Here is a 27860-nt window from a genome sequence, read left to right on the forward strand (position 1 = left end):
TTTCAAGCTAAAACTTTTCCAGTTCATAACATAAATACTATACATGTATATATATATATATACAGTGGTGTGAAAAACTATTTGCCCCCTTCCTGATTTCTTATTCTTTTGCATGTTTGTCACACAAAATGTTTCTGATCATCAAACACATTTAACCATTAGTCAAATATAACACAAGTAAACACAAAATGCAGTTTTTAAATGATGGTGTTTATTATTTAGGGAGAAAAAAAATCCAAACCTACATGGCCCTGTGTGAAAAAGTAATTGCCCCCTTGTTAAAAAATAACCTAACTGTGGTGTATCACACCTGAGTTCAATTTCCGTAGCCACCCCCAGGCCTGATTACTGCCACACCTGTTTCAATCAAGAAATCACTTAAATAGGAGCTGCCTGACACAGAGAAGTAGACCAAAAGCACCTCAAAAGCTAGACATCATGCCAAGATCCAAAGAAATTCAGGAACAAATGAGAACAGAAGTAATTGAGATCTATCAGTCTGGTAAAGGTTATAAAGCCATTTCTAAAGCTTTGGGACTCCAGCGAACCACAGTGAGAGCCATTATCCACAAATGGCAAAAACATGGAACAGTGGTGAACCTTCCCAGGAGTGGCCGGCCGACCAAAATTACCCCAAGAGCGCAGAGACGACTCATCCGAGAGGTCACAAAAGACCCCAGGACAACGTCTAAAGAACTGCAGGCCTCACTTGCCTCAATTAAGGTCAGTGTTCACGACTCCACCATAAGAAAGAGACTGGGCAAAAACGGCCTGCATGGCAGATGTCCAAGACGCAAACCACTGTTAAGCAAAAAGAACATTAGGGCTCGTCTCAATTTTGCTAAGAAACATCTCAATGATTGCCAAGACTTTTGGGAAAATACCTTGTGGACTGATGAGACAAAAGTTGAACTTTTTGGAAGGCAAATGTCCCGTTACATCTGGCGTAAAAGGAACACAGCATTTCAGAAAAAGAACATCATACCAACAGTAAAATATGGTGGTGGTAGTGTGATGGTCTGGGGTTGTTTTGCTGCTTCAGGACCTGGAAGGCTTGCTGTGATAGATGGAACCATGAATTCTACTGTCTACCAAAAAATCCTGAAGGAGAATGTCCGGCCATCTGTTCATTAACTCAAGCTGAAGCGATCTTGGGTGCTGCAACAGGACAATGACCCAAAACACACCAGCAAATCCACCTCTGAATGGCTGAAGAAAAACAAAATGAAGACTTTGGAGTGGCCTAGTCAAAGTCCTGACCTGAATCCAATTGAGATGCTATGGCATGACCTTAAAAAGGTGGTTCATGCTAGAAAACCCTCAAATAAAGCTGAATTACAACAAAAGATGAGTGGGCCAAAATTCCTCCAGAGCGCTGTAAAAGACTCATTGCAAGTTATCGCAAACGCTTGATTGCAGTTATTGCTGCTAAGGGTGGCCCAACCAGTTATTAGGTTCAGGGGGCAATTACTTTTTCACACAGGGCCATGGTTTGGATTTTTTTTTCTCCCTAAATAATAAAAACCACCATTTACAAACTGCATTTTGTGTTTACTTGTGTTATATTTGACTAATGGTTAAATGTGTTTGATGATCAGAAACATTTTGTGTGACAAACATGCAAAAGAATAAGAAATCAGGAAGGGGGCAAATAGTTTTTCACACCACTGTATATTGCTCTTTTTATATAACTCTACTGAATATGATGTTTCTTTGAATTTCAGTTTAGGAACAGGTTAAATGAAGTCTATCCAATACATTCATTAATTTTAATATGACACCTTTTATTCATACCCAAGCACCAAATAAAAAGTTAATAAAAGATCTTGAAGTACATACAGTAATAGCTATAAATAGAAACCATGACAAATAAGAATGTTAACTTTTTGATCAGTCTTGAGGACTCAGACAGCATTTCCAAAATATATAAAACTATTTTACGGTCCCTCCCTTTCAAATATCCAAGAGTACAGTGGGAAGAGGATCTCTCACTCAACATCTCAGAAAGGGAGTAGAAATTAGCAATGCACAGAATTCACTCAAGCTACATATGCACTAAGCATAGAATTATTCAACTCAAAATTATATATCGAGCACATCTCTCTCGTTTAAAACTGTCCAAAATGTTTCCAGGGCAAGATCCAACCTGCGAACGCTGCAATCAAGTTCCAGCCTCACTGGGCCACATGTTCTGGATGTGCACCAAATTAACATCATTCTGGGCGAAAATCTTTAAATGCCTTCCAGACAGCCTTGGTGTCACAATTCCTCCTAATCCACTAACAGCTGTGTTTGGGGTACTCCTAGATGTGCTTAAAGTGGAGAAGGACAAACTGTAATTGCCTTTACTACACTATCGGCACATAGACTTGGTCAACAGGAAAAAATCAAATTCGCACTTAGAGGATCTGTACAAAACGTTTTCAAAACCTGGCAGAATCTAATGAATAACATTTCAGAATAAGCATTTAAATTGAGGAAGCAGGTTCTCTCTCCCTCTCTTTCTCAGGGGTGGCGGTTGATTTGTTTCGAGTTATCTGTATGGAATACGATTTGATTTTAATAAAATCGTAAAGTGTAAAAAAAAGAATGTTAAATTTAAACATTTACTTAAATCATTACTGTATCATGAAGAGATTTTTTTTACCACAAATGTGAAATAAAGCACTTTAACAATAAATATGTTGGTCTCATCCTCTATAATATCACACAAACTATTTGAACTATTAATAAGTGCAATATTGACATATTTTCTGTAATAATTAGGCCCACTTAATTTTGGCAAAATGTATTTTCCATGAACCTAGATGTGCTTTTCAAAATAAGACATACTGATGCTAAATTATGTACACTGAAAAACTCATGAATTCAGTAGGACATTGGAATGAAGAGACAAAAATATAGAGCAGTTAATGTCAGGGAGGTGATCAAACAAATGTACAAAGTTGTACTAACAGCTGGATAAAATCTTATCAGTGTTTGTCATAACTCTAGCAGGGAAATATTCAAGATTCCATAGAAATTGCAGAAGATGAGGGTAGGCAATAGTTGATCAACAGCATGAAAATAACCAACAGCAACTAAATAAATAAAACAAAACTTTGCTAGATAAGGTTTTTCACAGTCTGTTTACACTTTTCCATAATATATTTTATTCTTTTAAGGTGTTACATATAGGAAGATAGATAATCTAAATTTCAGAAAACTCTGGATCTTCTACTTCACACTGCATTACTTAGAATGTTTGCTCATCTTCTCTACTCAGGGTAAAAATAAATTACAATCACAGTACTATAGTTTTTCAAAACATGTTTTATTTTTTATTTATGCTGAGCTGTATTTTTTTTAAATTAAACCACATAAAATTATCTAGTAAAACAAATACTCAAATGAAATTTTGAAAGACAGCTTCTTCTGTTGAGCATTAATGAGGCATATCTGGATACAAAGAAGCTTGTTTTGGTAAATTCAGATGGAAAAGATTATAAATATGGAAATAAATAATACTGGAAAAAATGCTTCATTAAAAGCATCAAAGGCAGTCTAAACTAAAGTACCTGAATGGGATTTTGTACAAACTTGTACCTTTATCAGTCCCGGTGTTAGGTCAAAATTACTTCTAGCCTTACGTTCTACAACACCAAAGCTCTCAAAAAATGTATTCTGTAATATTATAGCACAATGGCTAAAATTTGTTTGGTGATTAATTTACCAACTGTACTTAAGGTGGTCTATATGCTTAAAAAACAACAAAATAGAGATACTTATTGATATTTATACAGTTTTTACAGTTTTTTGGTCTTGGACTTCTGCAACTAAGCATTTTGCTACATACTAGTTGTGTATTCCGTCAGGTTGATACCTAGGCGATCAATGTAGACCCCAGTGTTCACGTTTACAGTGTACCATGCAATGCCTAGGTCTCTTTTGTAAGCCATTTAGTATGGGCTTTGTAAAAGCAGTGTTAATGTTTGTGATGTGCCATCTTTTGATAGAGACATAGCAACCAGACAAACACACAGACACCTATCAGTTTATTAACTCTTTTAGGGCTAATTTTTTTTTTGTTTCTTTTCTCCCAGGGCTGAATATTTTTCCAAAAACTAATATTTTTTAAAAAAGAACACAAAGCAATTGTTTAACATATCAAATCAACAATATTTACTTTTGACAAATGTTACTGTCTTGCATGTTGTATGAGCCTGAATTCTCTATGTGTTGTTTTGATGCCTATTTTTCAATTGTCTGTTGCTGCATTTTCTCACATATATTGTTAGTGTGTACTGTAGAGAGACAAGTCACCCATTTGCCATCGTGCCATGCCACTGCCACCAAGTTTTCTGCCTGCATGAAAACCGTATTGTCACCTCTTTTCATCTTCTGAAACTTTATGAACTTTATGTATGGCATTATAGCCTGGCTCACCCCATGGGATTTGCTTCTGTTTATTACAGAAGTGAATAAAACTTTGCAGCAGCACGTACCTAAGCCACCCGGGGACAAAACACGTTTGGACCAATGCTCCCTGAAGTTATATCACCAGTTCTGTCCCATCTCTATTTGTAATGCCACAGCGCGCTTCATCTCGTCTTTCGTTGTGGGTTTCCACTTTGAATAACGAGAATGCGATGCAAAGGCAGCCCGCGATTCAAAAAAAAATCTCTGCCTACCTGTTTGTCTCGTCTGACAGTAGCTGAAAAGCAGCATCAGGAGAGAGCAGCCTGAAGTACAGTAGCTGGTGATCTGTCGTGTCCAAAAACAAGCCATGCCGTCTTGTAAACTCCGGTAGCCATATCGGCTCTCAACGGATCAATGTATGTGTATTTATCCCATGCGAACCTTGCTGTACATGCATCGGCTGCGCGAAGGCACTCAACTGGCAGCAGATCCGCTCGCGCGGCATCAGCTGGTGTCTGATCAGCTGATGCCTGCTTCTAACTCTCTTGCTCGATCTCCTGATCACTGCCAATAAAGTCCGATTCTGAAAAATCAAGAGTCCGACTCCGCGGTAATGCGCAAAACAACGTCTGCCAAGTGTTTTCTTTTCTGCACTTGCTTCGCTGCCTTTTCACATGTCGGTGCCATCTTGCCATTGTTTACATTTCGCAACTCACGCACACGCAATGTTTATTTGCCGAGTCAACGAGTCTAGCATTCCTCCAAGCACAGAGGGAATGCCTGTGACGTGACAGTGAGATTTGTCGCCATTAACAGCTGATTGTCGCCCTTTATCCCTGGATGTCGACTTTTGTCGACATTCGCCTTCAACCCCTCCTGTCGACAAAAGTCGACATCCGCCCTAAAAGAGTTAAGGCATATTGTACAGTGTAAAATTGTATGTGACAAAATTTGATTTGAGACATTGTACTTTGTTAAACATGTTTACTGCTTATACTCCTCTACATTAAGTGAAATTTAAAATTGTATTTATCAGATTACATTGGATTAATAGGCAAGTTTAGTAACAGGTTGTAGAACTATTAGCTTCATATAATTATGACTGCCTTAATTACCAAACATATTTACCTGCATTTAAACCTGAACTGTAAAATATGCCAAAACTATGAAACTGTGAAAGTCTAATTAGCTGATTTATTGTCATTTGTAATGTGAAAGGACATCTCCACCTGTAGATCAAATATGATAATACTCCAGATTAGGGGACTGTCCTAAAGCCTTAAAAGTTCCTTGCAGTCACTCAGTCATGAAATTTGGACATCAAAGGTGAGTTTAGGTATGTGTGAACGGTCAGGAAGAATGCATGTCAAAGAAACAAGCAGATAATAGATGTGACAAAGTAGTGTGGTGTGATCAATGGGTTGGCCACTTCAATAATTTGAAGGCCATTGGATTTGTGTATTAAGGCTTGGATAAGTAACAGGACTTACATGTACTTTTGTATATTGCAGGAAGTCTGGATTTACTCCAACATCCAAAACACTTCTGTGACAGTGAATGTGAGTGTATTCCTGAACATGGTTGGATACTGCAATGGAATTCTAATCCATCCAGTGTTGGTTCCCATTTTACACCTAATACTGTTCAAATGTTTTTTTACATTTTACCTTTTCTGTGTTCTTCACCTATTTTTTTGTAATATTTCCACTGTTTCTTTAGCTTCCTTGATGTTATCCTGGGTTAAAGTATGGCATAACAGTACACCCACCTCATTCATAATATTTAATGGTAGTGCAAGTAGCTTTATGGATATTAGTACAATGATTATAAACTACTTTGGTAATAAAATAAAAATGCTTATAAATCATCTCATTTGTTCAATCGTTCACCTTTACTGATATTAGTCAAAACAGTGTTTATTAACGTAAAAACACTGGAAGGTTGCTGCTTTCTTAAAAAAAAATAAAAGTTTCAGTGTCAAAGAAAATTAAACAATCATTAACCCAGATGGCTGTTTAACTCTTCACTTAATCTGATACTTGCTTAAGAATTTTACCCAGTACTATGTATATACTGTATATTGATAGATACGCACAAGTAAGAGTTCACTACAAGGCTACGAGAAATATGTAATACCACACTAGATCTCAGAGGGCACTGTCAGTAACACCTTCTCCTCTTCTGCCTCCAATCGGGAGGAGTGAAGTCACTTCTTCTGCTGGAAACATCAGAAGTCCCACTCCTTACGCCTCAAAAGAAATATAAAGGAGGACAAGGCAGGAGGTTGGCATTCATTTGTTGAACCTGCATCCGAGTATGCATTTTAACAAATCAGCTGTGACTATTTACAGATCTATGGTCACTGTGACCTAAATGGGGAACTATTTGTTGAACCCGGATGCATGTTCAACTAACTTCTTTATTTTTTCATCCACATAATACAGAGCATATCCTCATGGTGCCCTAAATCTTATTATTTCTGTTGTAACATATACATACTGCAACCACACTTATGACACAGTATTTGTTCTTATGATTGACTATTCAGCAATATTACAACCTGTGGGTGGAAACTGACAATGAACCTGCTGGTGTGAGCACCAATGGTCCTGTACTGTCTGTGTTTTTTGCTTCTCAGAAACCTGGCTAACTGCTAAGACTCCAGATACTGTAATTCAGCCAGCTGGCCAGGTGAAATCAAGGGAGACGGCATGTGTTTTACAGTTAATAACACATGGTGCACGGATGTTACTAAAACTTTAACTGATCTGTAATATTTATTGATCCAGAAAGCTCTACATAGACTTGTTCACCATGACTTCTTGGTATATTGTCTTCTGTATACATACTCTGCATGTTTTATTGGGTTTCCAGTTTAAATATTTGCTTTTAGCACATGAATGAAGTCATTCTACAGAAGTAAGTCAATGGTAGAATAGTTTTTTTTTCATAAGACATATTTGAGAAAAGCCAAGATCAAAGCATTATTCGATAAAAAAGAAAATAAAAATGTATATTGTACTTAAATATGGTCCTAGATGCCTTTACATTAAGCATCATATTATAATACAACTTATGTGTCATCTTTCCTGATGCAAGGATTTTTCAGACCTGTGACCCTAAAGTGGTTTAAGTGGGTTTTATAGCCTTGTGTTGCAATTATCAATTATGCAGAAAGTCCAACAGCAAGGAAATGTTCAAAAACCAGAGAACATTAGATGACTGTATGATATGCATGATGTCTCATGTTCACAAGCTTTGATAATTTCTGTCACCAATAAGAAATGTACAAATTGGAAAAGCACTGCTAAGTAATAGATCTAACAGCTAGAGGCAAAAAATGATCAGAAGTAAACCAAAGACCCAAAGTTGCTTTCTGTTAGTTAGTGTATAAATGATCATTATTCATAAATTAAATGGAAGACAAGTAGCAATATGTAGCAATATTTTTAACACATTAACACATATGATCCATTGCTTTATCCAGAATCCCAGGCTCAGAGTTTCCATCACTATTACCAGCAGAATGACATAACTCATAACTCTCTAAAAATTCTACACACCTGCTATCACTAGGTCAAACAAGCCCACATTTAACTTTGGTCTTAGACTCAACAAATGTAAACATGTTAGTTATTTTAAGTTAACTGCAAACATCACACCAGAATAATACAATTAAACAGCAAAAAAAAGGACTAATACAAAAGATAACACTGTGTAAAAATAAATCATCACTCAATAATAATATGACTTATCACTTTAACCTTTTGCTGCTATACAATGAACATCTTTTTTGAGAAATTATGAAATGAATATTTTCGCTGATGGTTATCTATTGGTCAAATATTTTTAATGAAAATTTTACATAGCCTTTAATAATTATGTTATAAAATGGTGCTGTACGATGCTGCTTAGGTATGTTTCATGTTTACACCAAACAGCCACAACATTAAAACTAGCTTCCTAGTATTGTGTAGGTCTCCATGGCCACTAAAATAGCTCTGACCCACTCAGACATGGACTTCACAAGATCTCTTGTGAAGCTGTCCTGTGTTATTGGGCACTAAAACTTTAGTAGCAGATCCTTCAAGTTCTGCAAGTTGCAAAGTGGGGTCTCCATGGATCAAACTTATTTCTCAAGCACATCCAATTAATACTCAATTGCACTGAGATCTGGGAAATTTGGTGGCCAAGTCAACACCTTGGACTCTTTGTCATATTCCTCAAACCACTCAATTTTTGCACTGTGGCAGGCAGGTCATACAAGTCAAAGTAACATCCACACAAATGCCAGGACACAAGGTTTCCCAGCAGAACATTGCCCAGAGCATTACACTGTCTCCGCGTGCTTGCCTTTTTCCAACAGTGCATTCTGCTGCCAGAATCTTTTTCCCCAGGTAAAAGATGCACACACCCTGCCATCCACATGATCTAAAAGAAAACATGATTCATCAGACAAGGCCACCGTCTTCCATTGCTCCATGGTCTAGTTCTGAGCCTCACGTGTCCATTGGAGGCACTTCTGGCGGTGGACAGGGGTCAGCATTTGTGTTACAATAGCTTCTCTGTGGGATCACACCAGATAGGCTAGCCTCCCATCCCATTGTGCATCAAGGAGCCCTGGTTGCCAATGACCCTTTTACCAGTTTGTTGGTTGTCCTTCCTTGGACATCTCTTGGTAGGTAAACACCACTGCATACTGGGAACATCCTACAACACCTACTATTTTGGAGATGCTCTGACTTGGCTGTAGAGCCATCACAATTTGACCCTTGTAACATTTGATCAGATCCTTACACCTGACCATTTTTCTTATTTCCAACACATGTCCTTCAAGAACTGAGTGTTCACTTGCTACTTAACATATCCCACACCTTGACAAGTGCCATTGTCACGAGATAATCATTGTTATTCACTTAATCTGTTAGTGGTTTTGATGTTGTGGTTTATCAGTATATTTCTGGATTAAACTAAAAGGTAATTTTTTAACTGAGCAAATTTAAGTGTTCTGCATAAATGCTACATAAAATCTTAAAAATCACAAAAGTATGGAACTATAATCTTTTAAACAGAAGAAAATGTCAGTGGTGTAAGAAGCCAGCTATTTTTAATGTAAAATAAATTAGATTGGCTGGGAAAACAGTAGAGCTGGGTTAAACTACAGTATAGTTTAAGTATCAGGGACAAAAGAACAACTTGTTCTTCTGTATGGAGAGAAGAAACACAGAAAATAAAGGTCTATTGTGTAACAACCAATTTGAATGGCTTTTCTTCTTTGTAAGGTTTATTGCAGCAGAATTGGAACACAGGGTAGACATTTGAGCAAAAACTACGTTTTGTTTATACAAGCTGATGAAATTGTGTCTTACCTTTTCCAAGAACAACACATTTTTAATTTTTAAAACTGGTTAAAAAGTAGTAATAAAGCCTTCTGACTGCTGAACAGTCCCTAATCTAAACAGATATTATTTATTTTGTGATTAAATAAACATATCAAAGTGGCAAAATTTTGAATGCTTGTCTTATTTGTATAATCTAATAGTATACATAAAACCATATTAATTATTTTTACAAATAGATTTACATGGTCTACACCCAAGACAGACTTCATAGACTTCAACCTCATAAAAAGTGAGAATTAATATTTTAGAACTGGGTTGTTGAAGGCCTTCAAAAGTCTCTTGGGAGACTTGCTGCATAAGCTGAGGAGCCTAAAGCTCACATAAAGGATGACAGAAGGCAGAAAATATATGCTAGGAAAGTTGCCCCACCTGTTGTTTTAGTTCATGATTTTTTTTTCTTTACAGTATATTTTAAGTGTTTTTTACAGTAGAACTGCTGTTTGGTATTTTGGTGCCAATGTTTATGGTCATCTAGTACATTGAGGAAACACCACTAGTATATTAATTGGATTATTTAAGGGATAGTGCAGTGAACTGTACTGTCAAAAAATCCAGTAGGGGAGTTACATTTTTCTGTTAGATTTAGGATTGTAACTGATATGAGGGGAGTTATATTTTTCTGTACGATTTAGAACTGTGGCTGATGTGAGAATATCAATGTTATTACAGATACGGATATTTCAGAGTAAAGAATATAGGAATTGCAAGTACTCATTTGAGTAGGAGATCAGTGTGCAGTATGTAAAACTAAATGCACAAGACAAACAGAACATAATCTTGATGTTATGTTGAATGATTCATTAAAACATTCCATCTATCTTTAATATTTCTGTTCCATTAATTTAGCATAAAAAATTCTAGCCAAGAAAACAGAAGTCTGTGAAAAAAACCATTACATGCGACAGAAATGTTTTGCAATAATGCAAACAGTGGTTAGGAAAGAAACCAATTTTGCGTTCCCAGCAGACCCCTTTAACATATAATTTACTATACCGCAATTGCGCCAATAACAGCAGTAACTCATTTACAAAGGTCAAATTTCAATAGCAGTCCAATCACTGGGAAAAAAAGAAATAATTAATACATGCAGCTTCCAGCTAGAGATAAACTATTCCTACTGGGCAGACTTGGTAACTGCTGCGTTTAAGTAGTACAGAATCCAAATGGTTTTGAAATTGATTTGACAGCTAATTTACAAAGATTTACATAAAAAAAAGATTAATAAGTATTTTTTCAGCTAAAGATAATGTAATAGAATTAGAAAGTAGACATTAAAATTGGATATTGATTTAAAATTAAAAAAATGCATTACAGAAATTGTCCTGCCATTTAATGAGTCTGAAGTTTGATTAAATCCCAAAGCAAACACGTATCCATTAAACCTTTGCCTGCAGGGTTTATTGGAAAGACAGTGCTCTTTACCAGAATATCTTAATGATACTTATCTGTAAGACTTTTTTAGCTCTGTTTTAATGTCAATGGATTATTCACATGCTTTCAGCTCTACAGACGCTGCAGCGCTGGGTCAGTGATCTTGTGCTTGAATCACAGTTTTAGTAAAGCCAGCAGCTGCATATCCCTGACTCAGATATATGGCAACAGATTACAGTTTGATATTTGCAGCAGCTGAACCTTTGTTCCTCTGCTTGGTATTTCAAAGCATGAGCCCAGACTGAAAACTTGGTGTATTTGTTTGCCTTTTGATCTCCCATATTTGGAACCACCTGAAATGTTTTGTTAAGCTGCCATTAATTTTGTATGCTTCTGCCCGTGTTAAAGTATCCTACCACATCAGTGCAATAGAAATAAATTAAGCTTAAACTGAATTAACTATTGAGAAAAAAAAACAAAAGTATTAAGCATTTCTATTTTTAACCATACTAAAATCAAAAGAAAATATCTAGATGGAAAACAATCATAACAGATAAATTAGTAATTTGGTTGTGAGAAACGTGCATGCTAGTTTGGCTTATTATAAAAAAATATTTTCCTGGAAATATCCAGCCAACATTCTGCGTATAACCACCTCCTGTTGGTCAGTGCATGGAGTCTGAGGGACTGAATCAGAAATGTACAACATCTACCTGAAATAATGCTGCTTTCTATAACAATTAATTTCCTTAATCCACTGAGGGGAGTCTGTTCTGATATTAAATTATGCTAAATGGAGGAAACTTGGTCTGAATGTTAACATCGGATAAAATTGTGTATGCAATGTGGAGAAAGCAATGTAATTATGAAAATAAAAAAGCTGCTTTTGAGTTATTCACTGTTACGGAGATATATTCTGCCATGAAAAGAACTCCTATTTACATTCTTATGAAACCTGGAAATGCAACTTTTTCCAGAATAAAGGGGGTGTAACTCACTGTTCATGTTTTTAAATATGTTCAGAATAGGCAAGATCTGCCTGTAATAGGGAACCAGGGCGTCTCCAATCATGTCGGCAGAAACCACCAAGTGCTGAAGGACTTTCAGGGTGGTGCAAATCACTTGCCTGTTTCGTGTGTTGAGAGCATCTGCAATGACAAAAAAAGAAGGGATGAAACAACATGGCAGATACAGAATGAACTACAAGGTATTTTGAAAAAAAAATCTTTTTGGAGAATGTAAGGTTAAAATACCCAACACCCAGAATTTCCTTTATGTCTTCCTTTAAGTTAGTCAAACTGTTCTCTTGGCCTAAAGTTATTTTAAAAGGTATTACCATCTTTGAATTTAAGAATTTACAATACAGTTTCTTGACCCTTTTGGGCTCCTTGGCTGCTTCTGCAATAGTGGTGATAAGGAATATCTATGCATCTCTCGTCTGTGCATGCCTGGGCTAGTGAAACCATAACACTAAAACAGATGGGTCTTCAAAGTAGCTCCCCGCCTAACCTAATGATTACTAAGTCTCAACATGAGGCAACATAGACAAATTCTGCAAAAGCACCATCCAAGATTAAGCACATAATGCTAACTATAAAACCTCTACTTTGGCATGTAAACTAAATAAAGACAACTAAATATGGTCCTTGCATACCAGTCCATGCACAGCTATATTTCAGGAAGAAATGTAATGCCCATATGCCACCAGTTTTACAGTGTTCTGGCTAACTGCTAAGGCCAGCACTAAAAGAAAAAAAAATTATATATATACTGTATATATACACACATATACAGGGTGGTCCAGATCTAATTATGCAATTTTCTTTATGCTATAGCTTATTAAGTTTATTACATAGAGAATTCACAACTGAATGGAGGACAAGTGGGACATTACATGGGAAATCTGTGAATTAATTCAATGTAAGTCCATTTTCATTTATTATATATATGATATTTCGAACAATTCTTTTGTCTTGCATTGTTTTCCTGTATTGCATTAAAAGTTGCATAATTAGATCTGGACCACCCTATATATATATATATATATATATATATATATATATATATATATATATATATATATATATTGTATATCAGTTAAAGCACTTTAGCACAATGAAAAAGCTTATTGAGCATAAATTTATTTAAAAAAAAAAAGTCTTCTTTAACCGTTATACTTGTATTCAGAATGACTGAAGAAAGCATCACTGATGAAATTTATTTATAGTGATTTTTTTTTTTCAAAACATTAATAATATATTACTTTAAATTACTCTTTGACACTTCATTACTTCCAATAAAAAGTCACAATGAGCATATTAGCCACTTGGGTTCATTGTATCTACAAAATGTATTACAATTCTTTTTGAAATGAAAGTTGACTTTAAAACAGGTTAATTGGCTCTCTATTATATAAAAAAATCAAATCTTGTGATGAGACGTGAGTTTCTCAGAGACACTTTCACATCCCGTGAGACAAAGAGTAGATGGACAAAGTAGAAAAACATTGGCGCAATACACATGCAGAGCAGATTAGATATATATAATGGAAGTACAAAAATTCGAAAGTCTCCAAAAAATGATAGTAAACATCGCATTAGCGCAAACAAATGGAAATTATTACTTAATGAAATAACGTAACAGCGAAAAGAGATCGAATATATTGTCTAGATTTAAACTTTAAGTCGGGGACTTGTAGATCGTCTAATTCGTGTTGCCATCAGGAAAAAGTAGTGTTTCTTCCTAATGAGGAGGCGTATCCGCAAGAATTAAAAGATTTGTTCTTTGGTGAAAATGAAATCCACATATGCTGTTACGCTTGGGTTATAGAGTTGCACAGATACACAGGAGATTTTAGAGACAGAAAAGTTATTCAGACACAAACAAGTCTCTTTCAGGAATGAATCAAGCTCCGTGTGTAGTTGAATTAAAAGAATAGAAAATCTTCCTCTTCATAGGGGAGCGGGACCAAAAAATTAATCTATGATGATTCTGAAACTGAAATAATGTTGAGCCATGGTGCCTGAAATGTCCCGGTAATGCAGAGACTAAAGTCAACCTTGTTTATGGTACAGAAGTATCCATTTTTAACATTAATATCTTTCACATGTGTTATTTAAAATTAAACAATGACTTTACAGTATGGTTACATTCTTTACCCCATGTCTGTGTGTGTTATTGTTTCATCATCTCACAGCTGAAAAATGTATGTTAAGTTAATCACCAACTCTAAGTGTACACCTACTGCAATATGAATGAGTGTAGGTGAGCTCCCAACACTTCTGAAGTGGATTCAGCAAGTTCAGTAATAGGTGGATGAATACTAATAGAGGCAAATCTAGTACGATTAAAATAATTTTGTAAAATGAAAAGAAATGCATGCTAAGAGCTATGACAAGAAATTGCATTTGTCTATTAGTTTTCTGTGCTTAGTAATCTGATCAGGTCACATCAGGAACAAGCAATGTCAACTTCTTAGTAAAGTTAGTCATAAAAATATGAGGCCTATTGTTGTTTCAATGCAGTGAAGCTGAAAAGACAGAGTCTAATTAAAATAAGAAGGGGGATGGATGGAGAGATAGAAGGATGAATGAGATGGTGTAAACAGTCCTCAAAATAAAAAAATAAAAACGAGAAATAAGTAAATTGTACTTACTTTGTCAAAGAATCCTGCACTAGACAAACACAATGAATATTACAAAATATGAGAATGTTTCAGTTAGTAATGATACGTGTAACATTTCCTCAGTCACTTCAGAAATACAGAAATGACGGATGCAGAAAGATGCAGCACACAAAAGGTAGCCATCAGACTTACAGAAATATCTACATTTGTCAAAGAAGGGGCCTGAGTTGCCTTGAAAGATTGCATATTGTAATGTTTTTAGTTAGCCAATAAAAGGTGTCATTTTGCTTGACTTTTCATTACATTTGTCAAAGAAATCATAATATGTGTTTATTAAGTGCTGAAAAATATAAGTCAGCCTGCATGGGGCCTTTAAGTTGCTAGTAAAACAGCTAAAGACTTTTCTGTTTAGGAAAGCTTATTAACAAGAATGCTATAATTATTGTTTTATCTCTGTTTTTATCTTGCTTTGCGTTTGTTTAAACTTTTTATGTAGCACTGTGAGATTTACTGCTAATGTAAAGTGCCCTATAAATAAAATGCATTATTATTATTATTAGTAAAGTTCAGTTGATTAGACTCAGCTATCTCAATGTTACTTAAACAGCAAACCATAAAATATAAGGCATTTAGTTATTCATAGCTACTGAAACTCACTTTTGATGACAGTAGTGACAACATACTTGCATAAATAGCACAGGCCGAATTAATGACCAAATATTTTGCAAAGATTTAGTGATCTATAGTTAGGAATATAGAAGCAGCCACTTTGATGTGGTTTTGAAAAACAAAATAAACAGCTGCAGAAGCAAAAAACGTAGGGCGACAAGCTGGAAACTTAATCATTAAGTCCACCAGTTGCTTGAAAATAACAATGAGAGTATTTGTGGGATAAACTGCTTATTACCATACTGTATCTTTATTAAACCTGCTTGATACAGTTAAGGTTTACAGGGATCCTGAGCCAATCCTGACAGGAGCACAAGGTAGAACAGCCCTAGACAGGGTGCTAGTCCACAGCCCTAGACAGGGTGCTAGTCCACACACCTGACTGCCAGATTGAATGACAAGTCTAATATATCCTGAAGTGAATGAGTGTGATTGTGTGCAGCAATGTGCTAGAATGTGGCTATAAGCAATCTAGGAATATGTGGGGAAAGAACATGATAGGAAAGATGGTTTTTTGAGAGTAAAACTAATTTTCAAAAATTATATGCCATTGATCAAAAAAGGAGATACGATAACCGCAATGTACTATGACTGTAATGTAACCACATCTTGCATTTTAAAGCTAACTGTGACAATTCAATGTTTGGCTGCCACACAGATAGAAACACTTAAGCTAATTGGTCTCACACATTGATGAGAAGAGACATTCTTATTCATGACAAACATTTGCTGTCACAATGATGATGTGAATATGTTCTTAAAATGTAATTTCTTTAAGAAATTAAAAAAAAAAAACAAAAAAAAAAAACTAAACCACTCTTTTCCAAAATGTTCTGCACCTAAATTTCAATGGAAAGCTACCATTTCCTCATTAAACTACATATAGCATATATTAGTATTGCATTAAAAAATGTGCTTAATCTATTTGACAGCAACTATGAGAAGGATATTTTCTGGACAGCATTGGGTACAATGCAAAGACCAGCATTTTGCCCACTAAGATGTAACAGAGAAATGGGAAAGTAAAAAAAATATTCATAACAAAAAAAAAAAAAAAGAAAAAAAAAAAAAAGAGGTCTTTTAATATCAGCAATAGGCCTCCCTATAAAGCATCCAGCATTCCTGAATCTGTGTGCTGTCTCAGGTGACATTCTTTAGAACAGCTGCTGAGAATCTCATTTCTGGACAACAGTCTGATGAACGTTCAAGAACAACAGATGTACTGTGCTGCCAAGCGTTTAAATTTTAGATAAATGCTGTCTACTGCCAAACATGTTTATGTGGTTGAATCACAAGGACGAAAGGAGGAACACTAATAAACAGATCTACCGTCTTATACCTGTGTTAATTAGATTGTATGTTTTTGATCAAAAGCAAAAAAGCAGTGCTCAACTTCAAACAGGCTCTTACAAATGCATACTTGAATTTTCTCTTTTCTGATATGTTATGAATTGTATCAACAGTTGATAAGAATTTCCCCACAAATTATTTCTCTAATATAAGTGATAAACTGTGTCTATAATTCTTTTATTCTGTTGTATGGGCCAGTATGGTGATGCAGTAATTTATACTGTTACCTCACAGTTCAGAGCTCTGGGTTCAAATCTCAGTCTTGGCGCTTTTAGGACAGAGTATGTATTTCCTTCTTGTTTCTATCTGAGGTAATCTCTGGGTACTATGGTTTTCCTCCACCATGCAAGAGACTTGTAAATGACTAATGACTAAATTGTCTTTGTTGAGAGTGAAGGTATATATGCATGAGTATACTTGACATGAAATAGCAACCACACGTGCAACTTTATAAACAGGGCATAAATGAATGGACTAATTAGTCGTTTGTTTATTTTATATAATACATCTGTGACATGTGATTCACAGGAATCCAAAGAAGGATGATGATCATTGTAAAATACTGAGCTCTAACAAAGATCTTTATGAGACAAGTGCTCAGTTAAATAATATTCTCTCTAACATAAACACAGTAACAGCTAAATAAGTTAAGAGCCATTTATCTGATGCATCTTTTAAAACTCAGACATTGCATTCTAAAATAAAATTAACTTAACCTTCAACTTAGATATTTTTTAAATATTTCATTAGTCAGTTTAAAAAAAGTCACTCTTAATGTATTCCCAACAGGTGTACTGCATGAGTCCATAATGCATAATGAAAACTAGTTTTAGACTGACATTTTTAAATGAAAGCACAATATAACTACTGACTGTTTAAAAGTTGCTACTTTTGTTAACTACTTTTTGAGAGGAATACAGTTAACTACATTTAAGTTACAAGTGCAAAATTATTTTTTTTATCATCATTTTTTTTATCATCACTAGGGGGCTTTGCCCCCTGCTCGCTTCGCTTTATTTGAGTGTTCATATGATAATGAGCCTTACAGTTAGAACTGAAATTTTGTTTTGAATGTATAAAAGACTTAACATTTTCTTTATTCATTTTTAGCTCTTTATTTTAACTGTTGTAGCTTTCAATTAAGCCTCCTCATCGTTCAAATAATCAAGGTGGACTATTAACCATATGTCATATTCCATCTTTAGTAATTTAAAAAGAAGGAATGTGTCCCGTTTTCATTTAAAACAATATTTTAAGAAGTTACTAGTTTGAGTCTGTGGTCAAAACATCTTTGAATTTAAGTTTAGTAAAAACATTCTGTTTTAGAATTTAAACCAAATTAAAGAATATCTAAAACTAAAAACTTGTAGTGTTCATGGAACAGACACAAGCACACTGTAAATTATAGCCCTACCGTAGATAATAATCCTCTGGGGAAAAAGAAGAGCATATTCTTCCTGAAAAATGGAAAAAGTAAAAGAACGTAAACTTTTAACAATTTCAACCTATTCAAGCCTGAGCAACAATTTTTTTCTTAACAATTTAATCAGTACTCTACGAGTACTTTAATGTAATTGCTAATGAGACATTCCACAGCCTTATTGTTATTGCTAAATATTATTTGTTTCTTTTGAAATTTCTTAGCCCTGAGACTAGAGCAGAGAAGTTCTTTTAAATATGGAAAATTAAATTAGTGCAAGATGGTTCCCCATTCAGAATAACATAATGATTGTTCTAAATGGGAGGCTCTCCCTCAGTTCACTGAGAAACTCGGAAACAAAACATATAAAACAATTAAAGGAACCACCATACTTTACAGCCAGGTAAGCCAGATTATAGCAAGATGTCTTTCATACAACCAGTGGTCCCATGAAATCTACTGTCTTAGGTTCTTATCAAAGACTTTAGTGCCTAGGCTGAGAACAGCATTTGTTTAATTCAATCTTATAGAGTAAATTCTTCAAAGTAGCGTCCTTTGTCTTGATGCACATTTTTGGCACTCTCTCAACCACAGTCATGAGTAAGCCACCTGGGATGCTTTTTCCAACAGTCTTGAAGGATTTTCCACTCTTCTTGGTCAATATTCCTTCAGTCTCTGGACCAGCTTATCCCAAACCATCTCTACTGGGGGGACAGTAGCTGCTAGGTCATTTTCTACAGCACAATATTATTCTCATTCTTTGAGAAATACTTAATGCGTACTGGGGGTGTGTTTTGAGTCCCTGTCATGCTGAAAAACAAACGATGGCCCAAGAATGGCTTGTCTCTCTACAATGCTATGTTAGCTATGCTGGTTGAGTGTGCCCTTAATTATAAATATATTGAACACAATATCCCCAGCAATGCACCACCACATAAATGACACAACCTCCCTCATGCTTCGCAGTAAGAACCACACATACAGAATATCATCAATTTATCTTACCTTCTCTGTGTCTCAGAAAGAAATGCCAGTTGCAACCAAAAATGTAAAATTTAGACAAAAGGATAGATTTCCACTGGTCTGATGTCCACTGCCTGTGTTTCTTGGCTGAAGTAAGGCTCTTTTTCTTTTTGCTTCAGTGGCATTTTTTTTAACAGCAATTCTGCCATGATGGCAATATTCACACAGTCTTCTCCGACCAGTTAATGCAGGGATGATGTCTGCTGCTTCAGCTCTGTGAAGCATTTATTTGGGCTGTATCTGAGGTACAGTTAATTGGTGATTTTTGGGGCTGGTGGTGATCTTTGGGGCTGGTGACTCAAATAAATGTATCCTTGGCAGCTGAGGTAACTCTTGGTCTGCTTTTCCTGCACTAGTCCTCATCAAAATTGTTTTAAGCATACTGCTTGATGGTTTTTGTAACTATACTTGAAAAAACGTTCAAAGTTAATTGTCCAGACCCATTGACCTTTACTCACTGTTTATCTTTGCAAGGGTCAGCTGTTCTTGCCATAATATGGACAACAACCACCAGAGATAATGGCCTTCAAACAAAAAGGGCTGCCCATGCTACTTTGTGACAACAACTAATTGGCTGAATGCATTAATGAAATTCCACAAATTAACATTTAAAAAGCTATACTTAGTAGTTAAGGTGGTTCAACATTTAATAATTTTAAATTTCAGTACTATACAGGTGCTGGTCATAAAATTAGAATATCATGACAAAGTTGGTTTATTTCAGTAATTCCATTCAAAAAGTGAAACTTGTATATTAGATTCAATCATTACACACAGACTGATGTATTTCAAATGTTTATTTCTTTTAATGTTGATGATTATAACTGACAACTAATGAAAGTCCCAAATTCAGTATCTCGGAAAATTAGAATATCAATTAAGACCAATGCAAAAAAAGGATTTTTAGAAATGTTGGCCAACTGAAAGGTATGAACATGAAAAGTATGAGAATGTACAGCACTCAATATTTAGTTGGGGCTCCTTTGGCCTGGATTACTGCAGCAATGCGGCGTGGCATGGAGTCGATCAGTCTGTGGCACTGCTCAGGTGTTATGAGAGAGAGCCCATGTTGCTCTGATAGTGGCCTTCAGCTCTTCTGAATTGTTGGGTCTGGCGTATTGCATCTTCCTCTTCACAATACCCCATAGATTTTCTATGGGGTTAAGGTCAAGCGAGTTTGCTGGCCAATCAAGAACAGGGATACCATGGTCCTTAAACCAGGTACTGGTAGCTTTGGCACTGTGTGCAGGTGCCAGGTCCTGTTGGAAAATGAAATCTGCATCTCCATAAAGTTCGTCAGCAGCAGGAAGCATGAAGTGCTCTAAAACTTCCTGGTAGACGGCTGTGTTGACCTTGGACCTCAGAAAACACAATGGACCAACACCAGCAGATGACATGGCACCCCAAACCATCACTGACTGTGGAAACTTTACACTGGACCTCACGCAATGTGGATTCTGTGCCTCTCCTCTCTTCCTCCAGACTCTGGGACCTTGATTTCCAAAGGAAATGCAAAATTTACTTTCATCAGAGAACATAACTTTGGACCACTCAACAGCAGTCCAAAGACGAGACGCTTCTGACGCTGTCTCTTGTTCAAGAGTGGCTTGACACAAGGAATGCGACAGCTGAAACCCATGTCTTGCATACGTCTGTGCGTGGTGGTTCTTGAAGCACTGACTCCAGCTGCAGTCCACTCTTTGTGAATCTCCCCCACATTTTTGAATGGGTTTTGTTTCACAATCCTCTCCAGGGTGCGGTTATCCCTATTGCTTGTACACTTTTTTCTACCACATCTTGTCCTTCCCTTCGCCTCTCTATTAATGTGCTTGGACACAGAGCTCTGTGAACAGCCAGCCTCTTTAGCAATGACCTTTTGTGTCTTGCCCTCCTTGTGCAAGGTGTCAATGGTCGTCTTTTGGACAACTGTCAAGTCAGCAGTCTTCCCCATGATTGTGTAGCCTACAAAACTAGACTGAGAGACCATTTAAAGGCTTTTGCAGGTGTTTTGAGTTAATTAGCTGATTAGAATGTGGCACCAGGTGTCTTCAATATTGAACCTTTTAGCAATATTCTAATTTTCTGAGATACTGAATTTGGGACTTTCATTAGTTGTCAGTTATAATCATCAAAATTAAAAGAAATAAACATTTGAAATACATCAGTCTGTGTGTAATGAATGAATCTAATATACAAGTTTCACTTTTTGAATGGAATTACTTTGTCATGATATTCTAATTTTATGACCAGCACCTGTATATTTCTGATAAAAATAAATATTTAAGCATAATCCTTTAAATCAACATGTTTAGATTATGAAAAACATACATTCAATCAGGAATGTCCAAATTGTTGACAGGAAGTACAAATCTCATTTGTTAAAAGGTGATAACACCATCAATTAAATCTGCTTTAAAATGGTAAAACAAGCTTTTTGTTACCTAAACAATGCAGGACTTCAGCAAAGGCTATAATGGTAAATCAAGTAATGAATGTTTGCTCCCTACGACTGAAATATGAGATAGACTTTATATGAAGGGACTCAAATTAGAAAATACATTAACGCATATGTCTACACAGCCTGATATGACTCATCATTAACATAAAACAGTTTCACAGTTATAGTAAATTGGTCGGAGAAGTCAATGCTGCTTTTTCTTATTTTGCTGCACAGATTGTTGAGCATTGAGCAGAACGTCTGGACATTATTCCAAAGTACAGGCTACAGAAAAATGTGAAAATAAGTATACAATATTGTGATTACACTCAGAAACTAAGTGTAGCATCTGTACACTTCAGTCTTTTAGTTCATAGACTTTCGGCCTTCATGTGGTCTAAATAAAAGAACATATTTTGTAATATTTAAAAAATTTACACTAAAACAATTAAATACTGAAGGTCAAAAAATTGAATAGATGAATTGAGATGGATGGATGGATTTAAATAGACACTCTTTATATCATTTTTTTTTTGCTTGAAGATACAATTCATACTTCACTAGTTGTTTAAAATATTGTGAGGGGTGGCCAGCTAAATATTCCCTTCCACACCTCCAGGCCGCAAGATGGAGCCCTCCCAGCAGCATGGAAGTTCCCCGAATTCCAGCAGGGCCTTATGGACATTGTAGTTTTTATAAACAATCCTGCTGGATACCATAGGGACCACCAGTAGCCGCTGTAGGGAGGCTTGCAGAGTGCTATGTGCCCTATAACCCGGAAGTGCATCTTGATCACATGACCGGAAGGAATGACGTGCTTCCAGGCTGAAGAAAAGGACATTTAATCTGACCCGGAAGTGATGAGGACTCATGGATTGCAGGGCGGGATCCACTTCTGGGTCATGGACTATAAAGGACTATGGGAAACCCCAGACGAGTGAGCTGAGCTGGGAGGAAGGGTGGCAACGCGTCTGGGACAGGAGGATTGGTGATTGTTTATTGATTATTGTATTATGTGAGTAGTGTAGAGTGGAGGGTGCTTTGTGCACGTTATTATAAAATAAATAATAATTGTACTTTTATCTGGTGTTTGGCGTGGTACCTGAGGGTTCAAGGGGTCGATAGCGGAATCTACTGCTACAATATGTATTGCCTGTTACAAAGCCAAAGACTGTCAGATATTGCAGCTATCACACAAACAGATTTTTTCTACCTACTTAGATGTGAAATTACAATGTAAAATGAAACAAATTCAAGCGAAGAACAAAAATGGTTTACTTGTACATTATGCTATTCACATACTGTAGCTAACAGCAAAGTCATCATTTACCAAGAACGACATTTTAACAACAAAGAAATTTTACTACGATGAGCTAGTGCTGGGCGATATACTTGTTCATACCGAAAACCATTTTTATGATATGGATTTTTCTTATCTTCCCATGGGCTCACCACCTATGGGAGGGGCCAAGGAGGTCGGGTGCAGTGTGAGTTGGGTGGTGGCTGAAGGCGGGGACCTTGGCGGTCCGATCCTCGGCTACAGAGGCTGGATCTTGGGACGTGGAATGTCACCTCTCTGAGGGGGAAGTAGCCTGAGCTAGTGCGAAAGGTCGAGAGGTTCCGGCTAGATATAGTCGGGCTCACCTCGACGCACAGCATGGACTCTGGAACCAATCTCCAACCACTCTGGAGTTGCCCCCGCTAAAAGGCGCTGAGCGGGTGTGGGCATACTTATTGCCCCATGACTTGGAGCCTGTTCATTGGGGTTTACCCCGGTGGACGAGAGGGTACCCTCCCTCCGCCTTCAGGTGGGGGGACAGGTCCTAACTGTTGTTTGCGCATATGCGCTCCAAAAGCAGTTTGGAGTACCCACCCTTTTTGGAGTCCCTGGAGGGGGTGCTAGATGGGATACCTTCTGGGGACTCCCTCGTTCTGCTGGGAGACTTCAATGCTCACGTGGGCAATGACAGTGAGACCTGGAAGGGCGTGATTGGGAGGAATGGTCCCCCCGATCTGAACCCGAGCGGTGTTTTGTTATTGGACTTCTTTGCTCGTCACGGATTGTCCATAACGAACACCATGTTCAAGCATAGGGGTGTTCATATGTGCACTTGGCACTGGACACCCTAGGCCTCATTTCGATGATCAACTTTGTGGTTGTGTCGTCGGACCTGCAGCCACATATCTTGGACACTCGGGTGAAGAGAGGGGTGGAGCTGTCAACTGATCACCACCTGGTGGTGAGTAGGCTTCGATGGTTGGGGAGGATGCCGGTCAGGCCAGGTAGACCCAAACGTGTTGTGAGGGTCTGCCGAGAACCTCTGGCAGAGTCCCGTCAGAAGTAGCTTCAACTCCCACCTCCGGCAGAACTTCAACCACATCCCGAGGGAGGTGGGGGACATTGAGTCTGAATGGGCCATGTTCTGTGCCTCTATTGTTGAGGCAGCTGACTGGAGCTGTGGCTGTGAGGTGGTCGGTGCCTGTCGTGGTGGCAATCCCGGAACCCGTTGGTGTACATCAGAGGTGAGGGATGCCGTCAAGCTGAAGAAGGAATCCTAGAGGACCCTTTTGTCCTGTGGGACTCTGGAGGCAGCTGATAGGTACCAGCAGGCCAAGCGGAATGCGGCTTTGGTGGTTGCTGAGGCAAAAATTCTGGCATGGGAGGAGTTTGAGGAGGTCATGGAGAAAGACTTTCGGATGGCTTTGAAGAGATTCTGGTCCACCATCCGACGTCTCAGGAGGGGGAAGCAGTGCAGTGTCAACACTGTATATGGTGGGGATGGTGTGCTGCTGACCTCAACTCGAGGCGTTGTGGGTCAGTGGGGGGAGTACTTCGAAGACCTCCTCAATCCCACTAACATGCCTTCCAATGAGGAAGCAGAGCCTGGGGACTCGGAAGTGGGCTCCCCCATCTCTGGGACTGAGGTCACCGAGGTGGTCAAAAAACTCCTTGGTGGCAGGGCCCCAGGGGTGGATGAGATATGCCCGGAGTTCCTCAAGGCTCTGGATGTTGTAGGACTGTCTTGGTTGACACGCCTCTGCAACATCGCATGGACATCAAAAACAGTGCCTCTGGATTGGCAGACCAGGGTGGTGGTCCCCCTCTTTAAGAAGGGGGACCAGAGGGTGTGTTCCAACTACAGAGGGATCACACTCCTCAGCCTCCCTGGAAAAGTCTATTCGGGGGTCCTGGAGAGGAGGGTCCGTCGGATAGGCGAACCTCGGATTCAGGAGGAACAGTGTGGTTTTCGTCCTGGTCGCAGAACAGTGGACCAGCTCTACACCCTTAGCAGGGTCCTGGAGGGTGCATAGGAGTTTGACCAACCAGTCTACATGTGTTTTGTGGACTTGGAAAAGGCGTTCGACCGTGTCCCTCGTGGAATCCTGTGGGGGGGGGGGGGGTGCTCGGGGAGTATGGGGTACCGGACTCCCTGATAAGGGCTGTTCGGTCCTTGTACAACCGGTGTCAGAGCTTGGTCCGCATTGCCGACAGTAAGTCGAACCCATTTCCAGTGAGAGTTTGGACTCTGCCAGGGCTGCCCTTTGTCACCGATTCTGTTCATAACTTTTATGGACAGAATTTCTAGGTGCAGTCAGGGTGTTGAGGGGGTCCGGTTTGGTGGACTCAGGATTGGGTCACTGCTTTTTGCAGATGATGTTGTCCTGTTTGCTTCATCAGGCTGTGATCTTCAGCTCTCTCTGGATCGGTTTGCAGCTGAGTTTGAAGTGGCTGGGATGGGAATCAGCACCTCCAAATCCGAGACCATGGTCCTCAGCCGGAAAAGGGTGGAGTGCCCTCTCAGGGTTGGGAGCGAGATCCTGCCCCAAGTGGAGGAGTTCAAGTATCTCGGGATCTTGTTCACGACAGAGGGAAGAATGGAGCGCAAGATCAACAGGCGGATCAGTGCGGCATCCGCGGTGATACGGGCTCTGCATCGGTCTGTCGTGGTGAAAAAGGAGCTGAGCCGCAAGGCAAAGCTCTCAATTTACCAGTCAATCTATGTTCCTACCCTGACCTATGGTCATGAGCTATGGGTAGTGACTGAAAGAACGAGATCGCAAATACAAGCAGCTGAAATGATTTTCCTCTGCAGGGTGTCTGGGCTTTCCCTTAAAGATAGGGTGAGAAGCTCAGTCATCCGGGAGGAGTTCAGAGTACAGCCGCTGCTCCTCTGCATTGAGAGGAGTCAGATGAGGTGGCTCGGGCATCTGATCAGGATGCCTCCTGAACACCTCCCTGTTGAGGTGTTCCAGGCACATCTAACTGGGAGGAGGCCCCGGGGAAGACCCAGAACACGCTGGCTGGCCTGGGAAAGCCTTGGGATTCCCCCGGAAGAGCTAGACGAAGTGGCCAGGGAGAGGGAAGTCTGGGTATCTGCTCAAGCTGCTGCCCCCGCGACCTGATCTCAGATAAGCGGAAGAGGATAGATGGATGGATTTTTCTTATACCGCAACACCAGTTTAAATTGCTAAAACAACGTTCAGAACGTGACGCAGCGAGAAACTGTTTAAGGAGGGACCTTTTTCACTGCTACACTGCTAAACACATACAACCATACAACGGAGTACATGCGGTAGTGGAGGCATTGCGTGGTGAAAATGGACAGTGAACATTCCGAAACTGAAACTGTAGCAGATGATAAAGTTGAACATTATGACACAGAAGAACTTTTGCTGGAAGAAGGAGTCAAGTCTGTTGTGTGGAGATACTTTGGATTTAAAAGGTCGGATGTGGACCATTATGTTCAAATGTGTGAATACTGTTTCTATACTACTGGATAATACTGCAAGCCAAGTTGTACTTGTTTTATTTTTTTCAATACTGTGTAATGTACCTGGGTACTGTGTAATAAATAGTGTGATGACATGTTGACTTTATTCTCGACGCTTATGAGAGAATAAAGTCGACATGTTGACTTTATTCTTGTAATTTGTCATTAAAGTAGAACATCGTAAACTAAACTTCATCTTAAAATTAATATTTAATTTATTAGATTTTTTCAAACCCCGTTGTAAGTTATGTAGCACATTAAATGCTTTGTGTTATGTTCCCAGAGCCATGTTAAACTGACTTCCTCTTGCACTAAGAGGAGGTGCAGGCAGCACACAGAATACATTAATTTCATGATATTCCTGCTCCCTGAACATTTAGAGTGCTAAGTACTTGATATCATTTTCACGATGAAATGCATTAAAGCATGTATTAATCATGTGGGGGCACAGTGGCATGGAGGTTGCACTGCTGCCTCGCCGTAAAGGGGTCCCGGGTGTTCCCTGCTGTAAATTTGCATGTTTTTCTGGTGGGTTTACCCGGCGTGCTTCAGTTTCCTTTCAAAGTCATGTAGGATGTGGGGTTTTGTTATGCTACAGTGGGGCAAAAAAGTATTTAGTCAGCCACCAATTGTGCAAGTTCTCCCACTTAAAAAGATGAGAGAGGCCTGTAATTTTCATCATAGGTATACCTCAACTATGAGAGACAAAATGAGAAAAAAAATCCAGAAAATAACATTGTCTAATTTTTAAAGAATTTATTTGCAAATTATGGTGGAAAATAAGTATTTGGTCACCTACAAACAAGCAAGATTTCTGGCTCTCACAGACCTGTAACTTCTTCTGTAAGAGGCTCCTCTGTCCTCCACTCGTTACCTGTATTAATGGCACCTGTTTGAACTCGTTATCAATATAAAAGATACCTGTCCACAACCTCAAACAGTCACACTCCAAACTCCACTATGGCCAAGACCAAAGAGCTGTCAAAGGACACCAGAAACAAAATTGTAGACCTGCACCAGGCTAGGAAGACTGAATCTGCAATAGGTAAGCAATAGGTAAGTTCGGGTGGGCGTAATCCTGAATGGATGGCATATTTAAACACGTATAACTAAGATTTTTTTTAAAGTTCTGAACACTCCTTGATCTAAGTTTATAACTAGGTTTAACTTCACAAAGACATTTATCGTGCGGTGACTGATTATGTGGAGAAAGAAAAAGGATAGGAACTGGGGGCTTGGTACGTCAGATAGAGACAGCATGCATGCAATAAAGAAAGCTTGCTCAGAAGAACATCCATTGATTTCCGTATTCGTGTCTCCGACCACCAGATCACAAACACAGCATTTACACAATATTTAAGTTAAATCCCATTCAAACATCCAGTTTTTTGAA

At 38.2% G+C, this 27860-nt stretch overlaps 1 protein-coding gene across 1 annotated transcript in view; it reads right to left on the reverse strand.

The window, feature by feature from the left end:
• Window positions 1-27860, reverse strand: part of pacrg (PARK2 co-regulated) — a 259663-nt gene that overhangs the window by 83445 nt on the left and 148358 nt on the right. Inside the window, exon 4 of the mRNA XM_028818836.2 lies at window positions 12170-12319. Within this exon, the coding sequence (XP_028674669.1) occupies window positions 12170-12319 (150 nt within the window). The remainder of the gene's footprint in view (window positions 1-12169; window positions 12320-27860) is intronic.

Source organism: Erpetoichthys calabaricus, chromosome 14, assembly GCF_900747795.2.
Source record: "Erpetoichthys calabaricus chromosome 14, fErpCal1.3, whole genome shotgun sequence".
Lineage (NCBI taxonomy): Eukaryota > Metazoa > Chordata > Cladistia > Polypteriformes > Polypteridae > Erpetoichthys > Erpetoichthys calabaricus.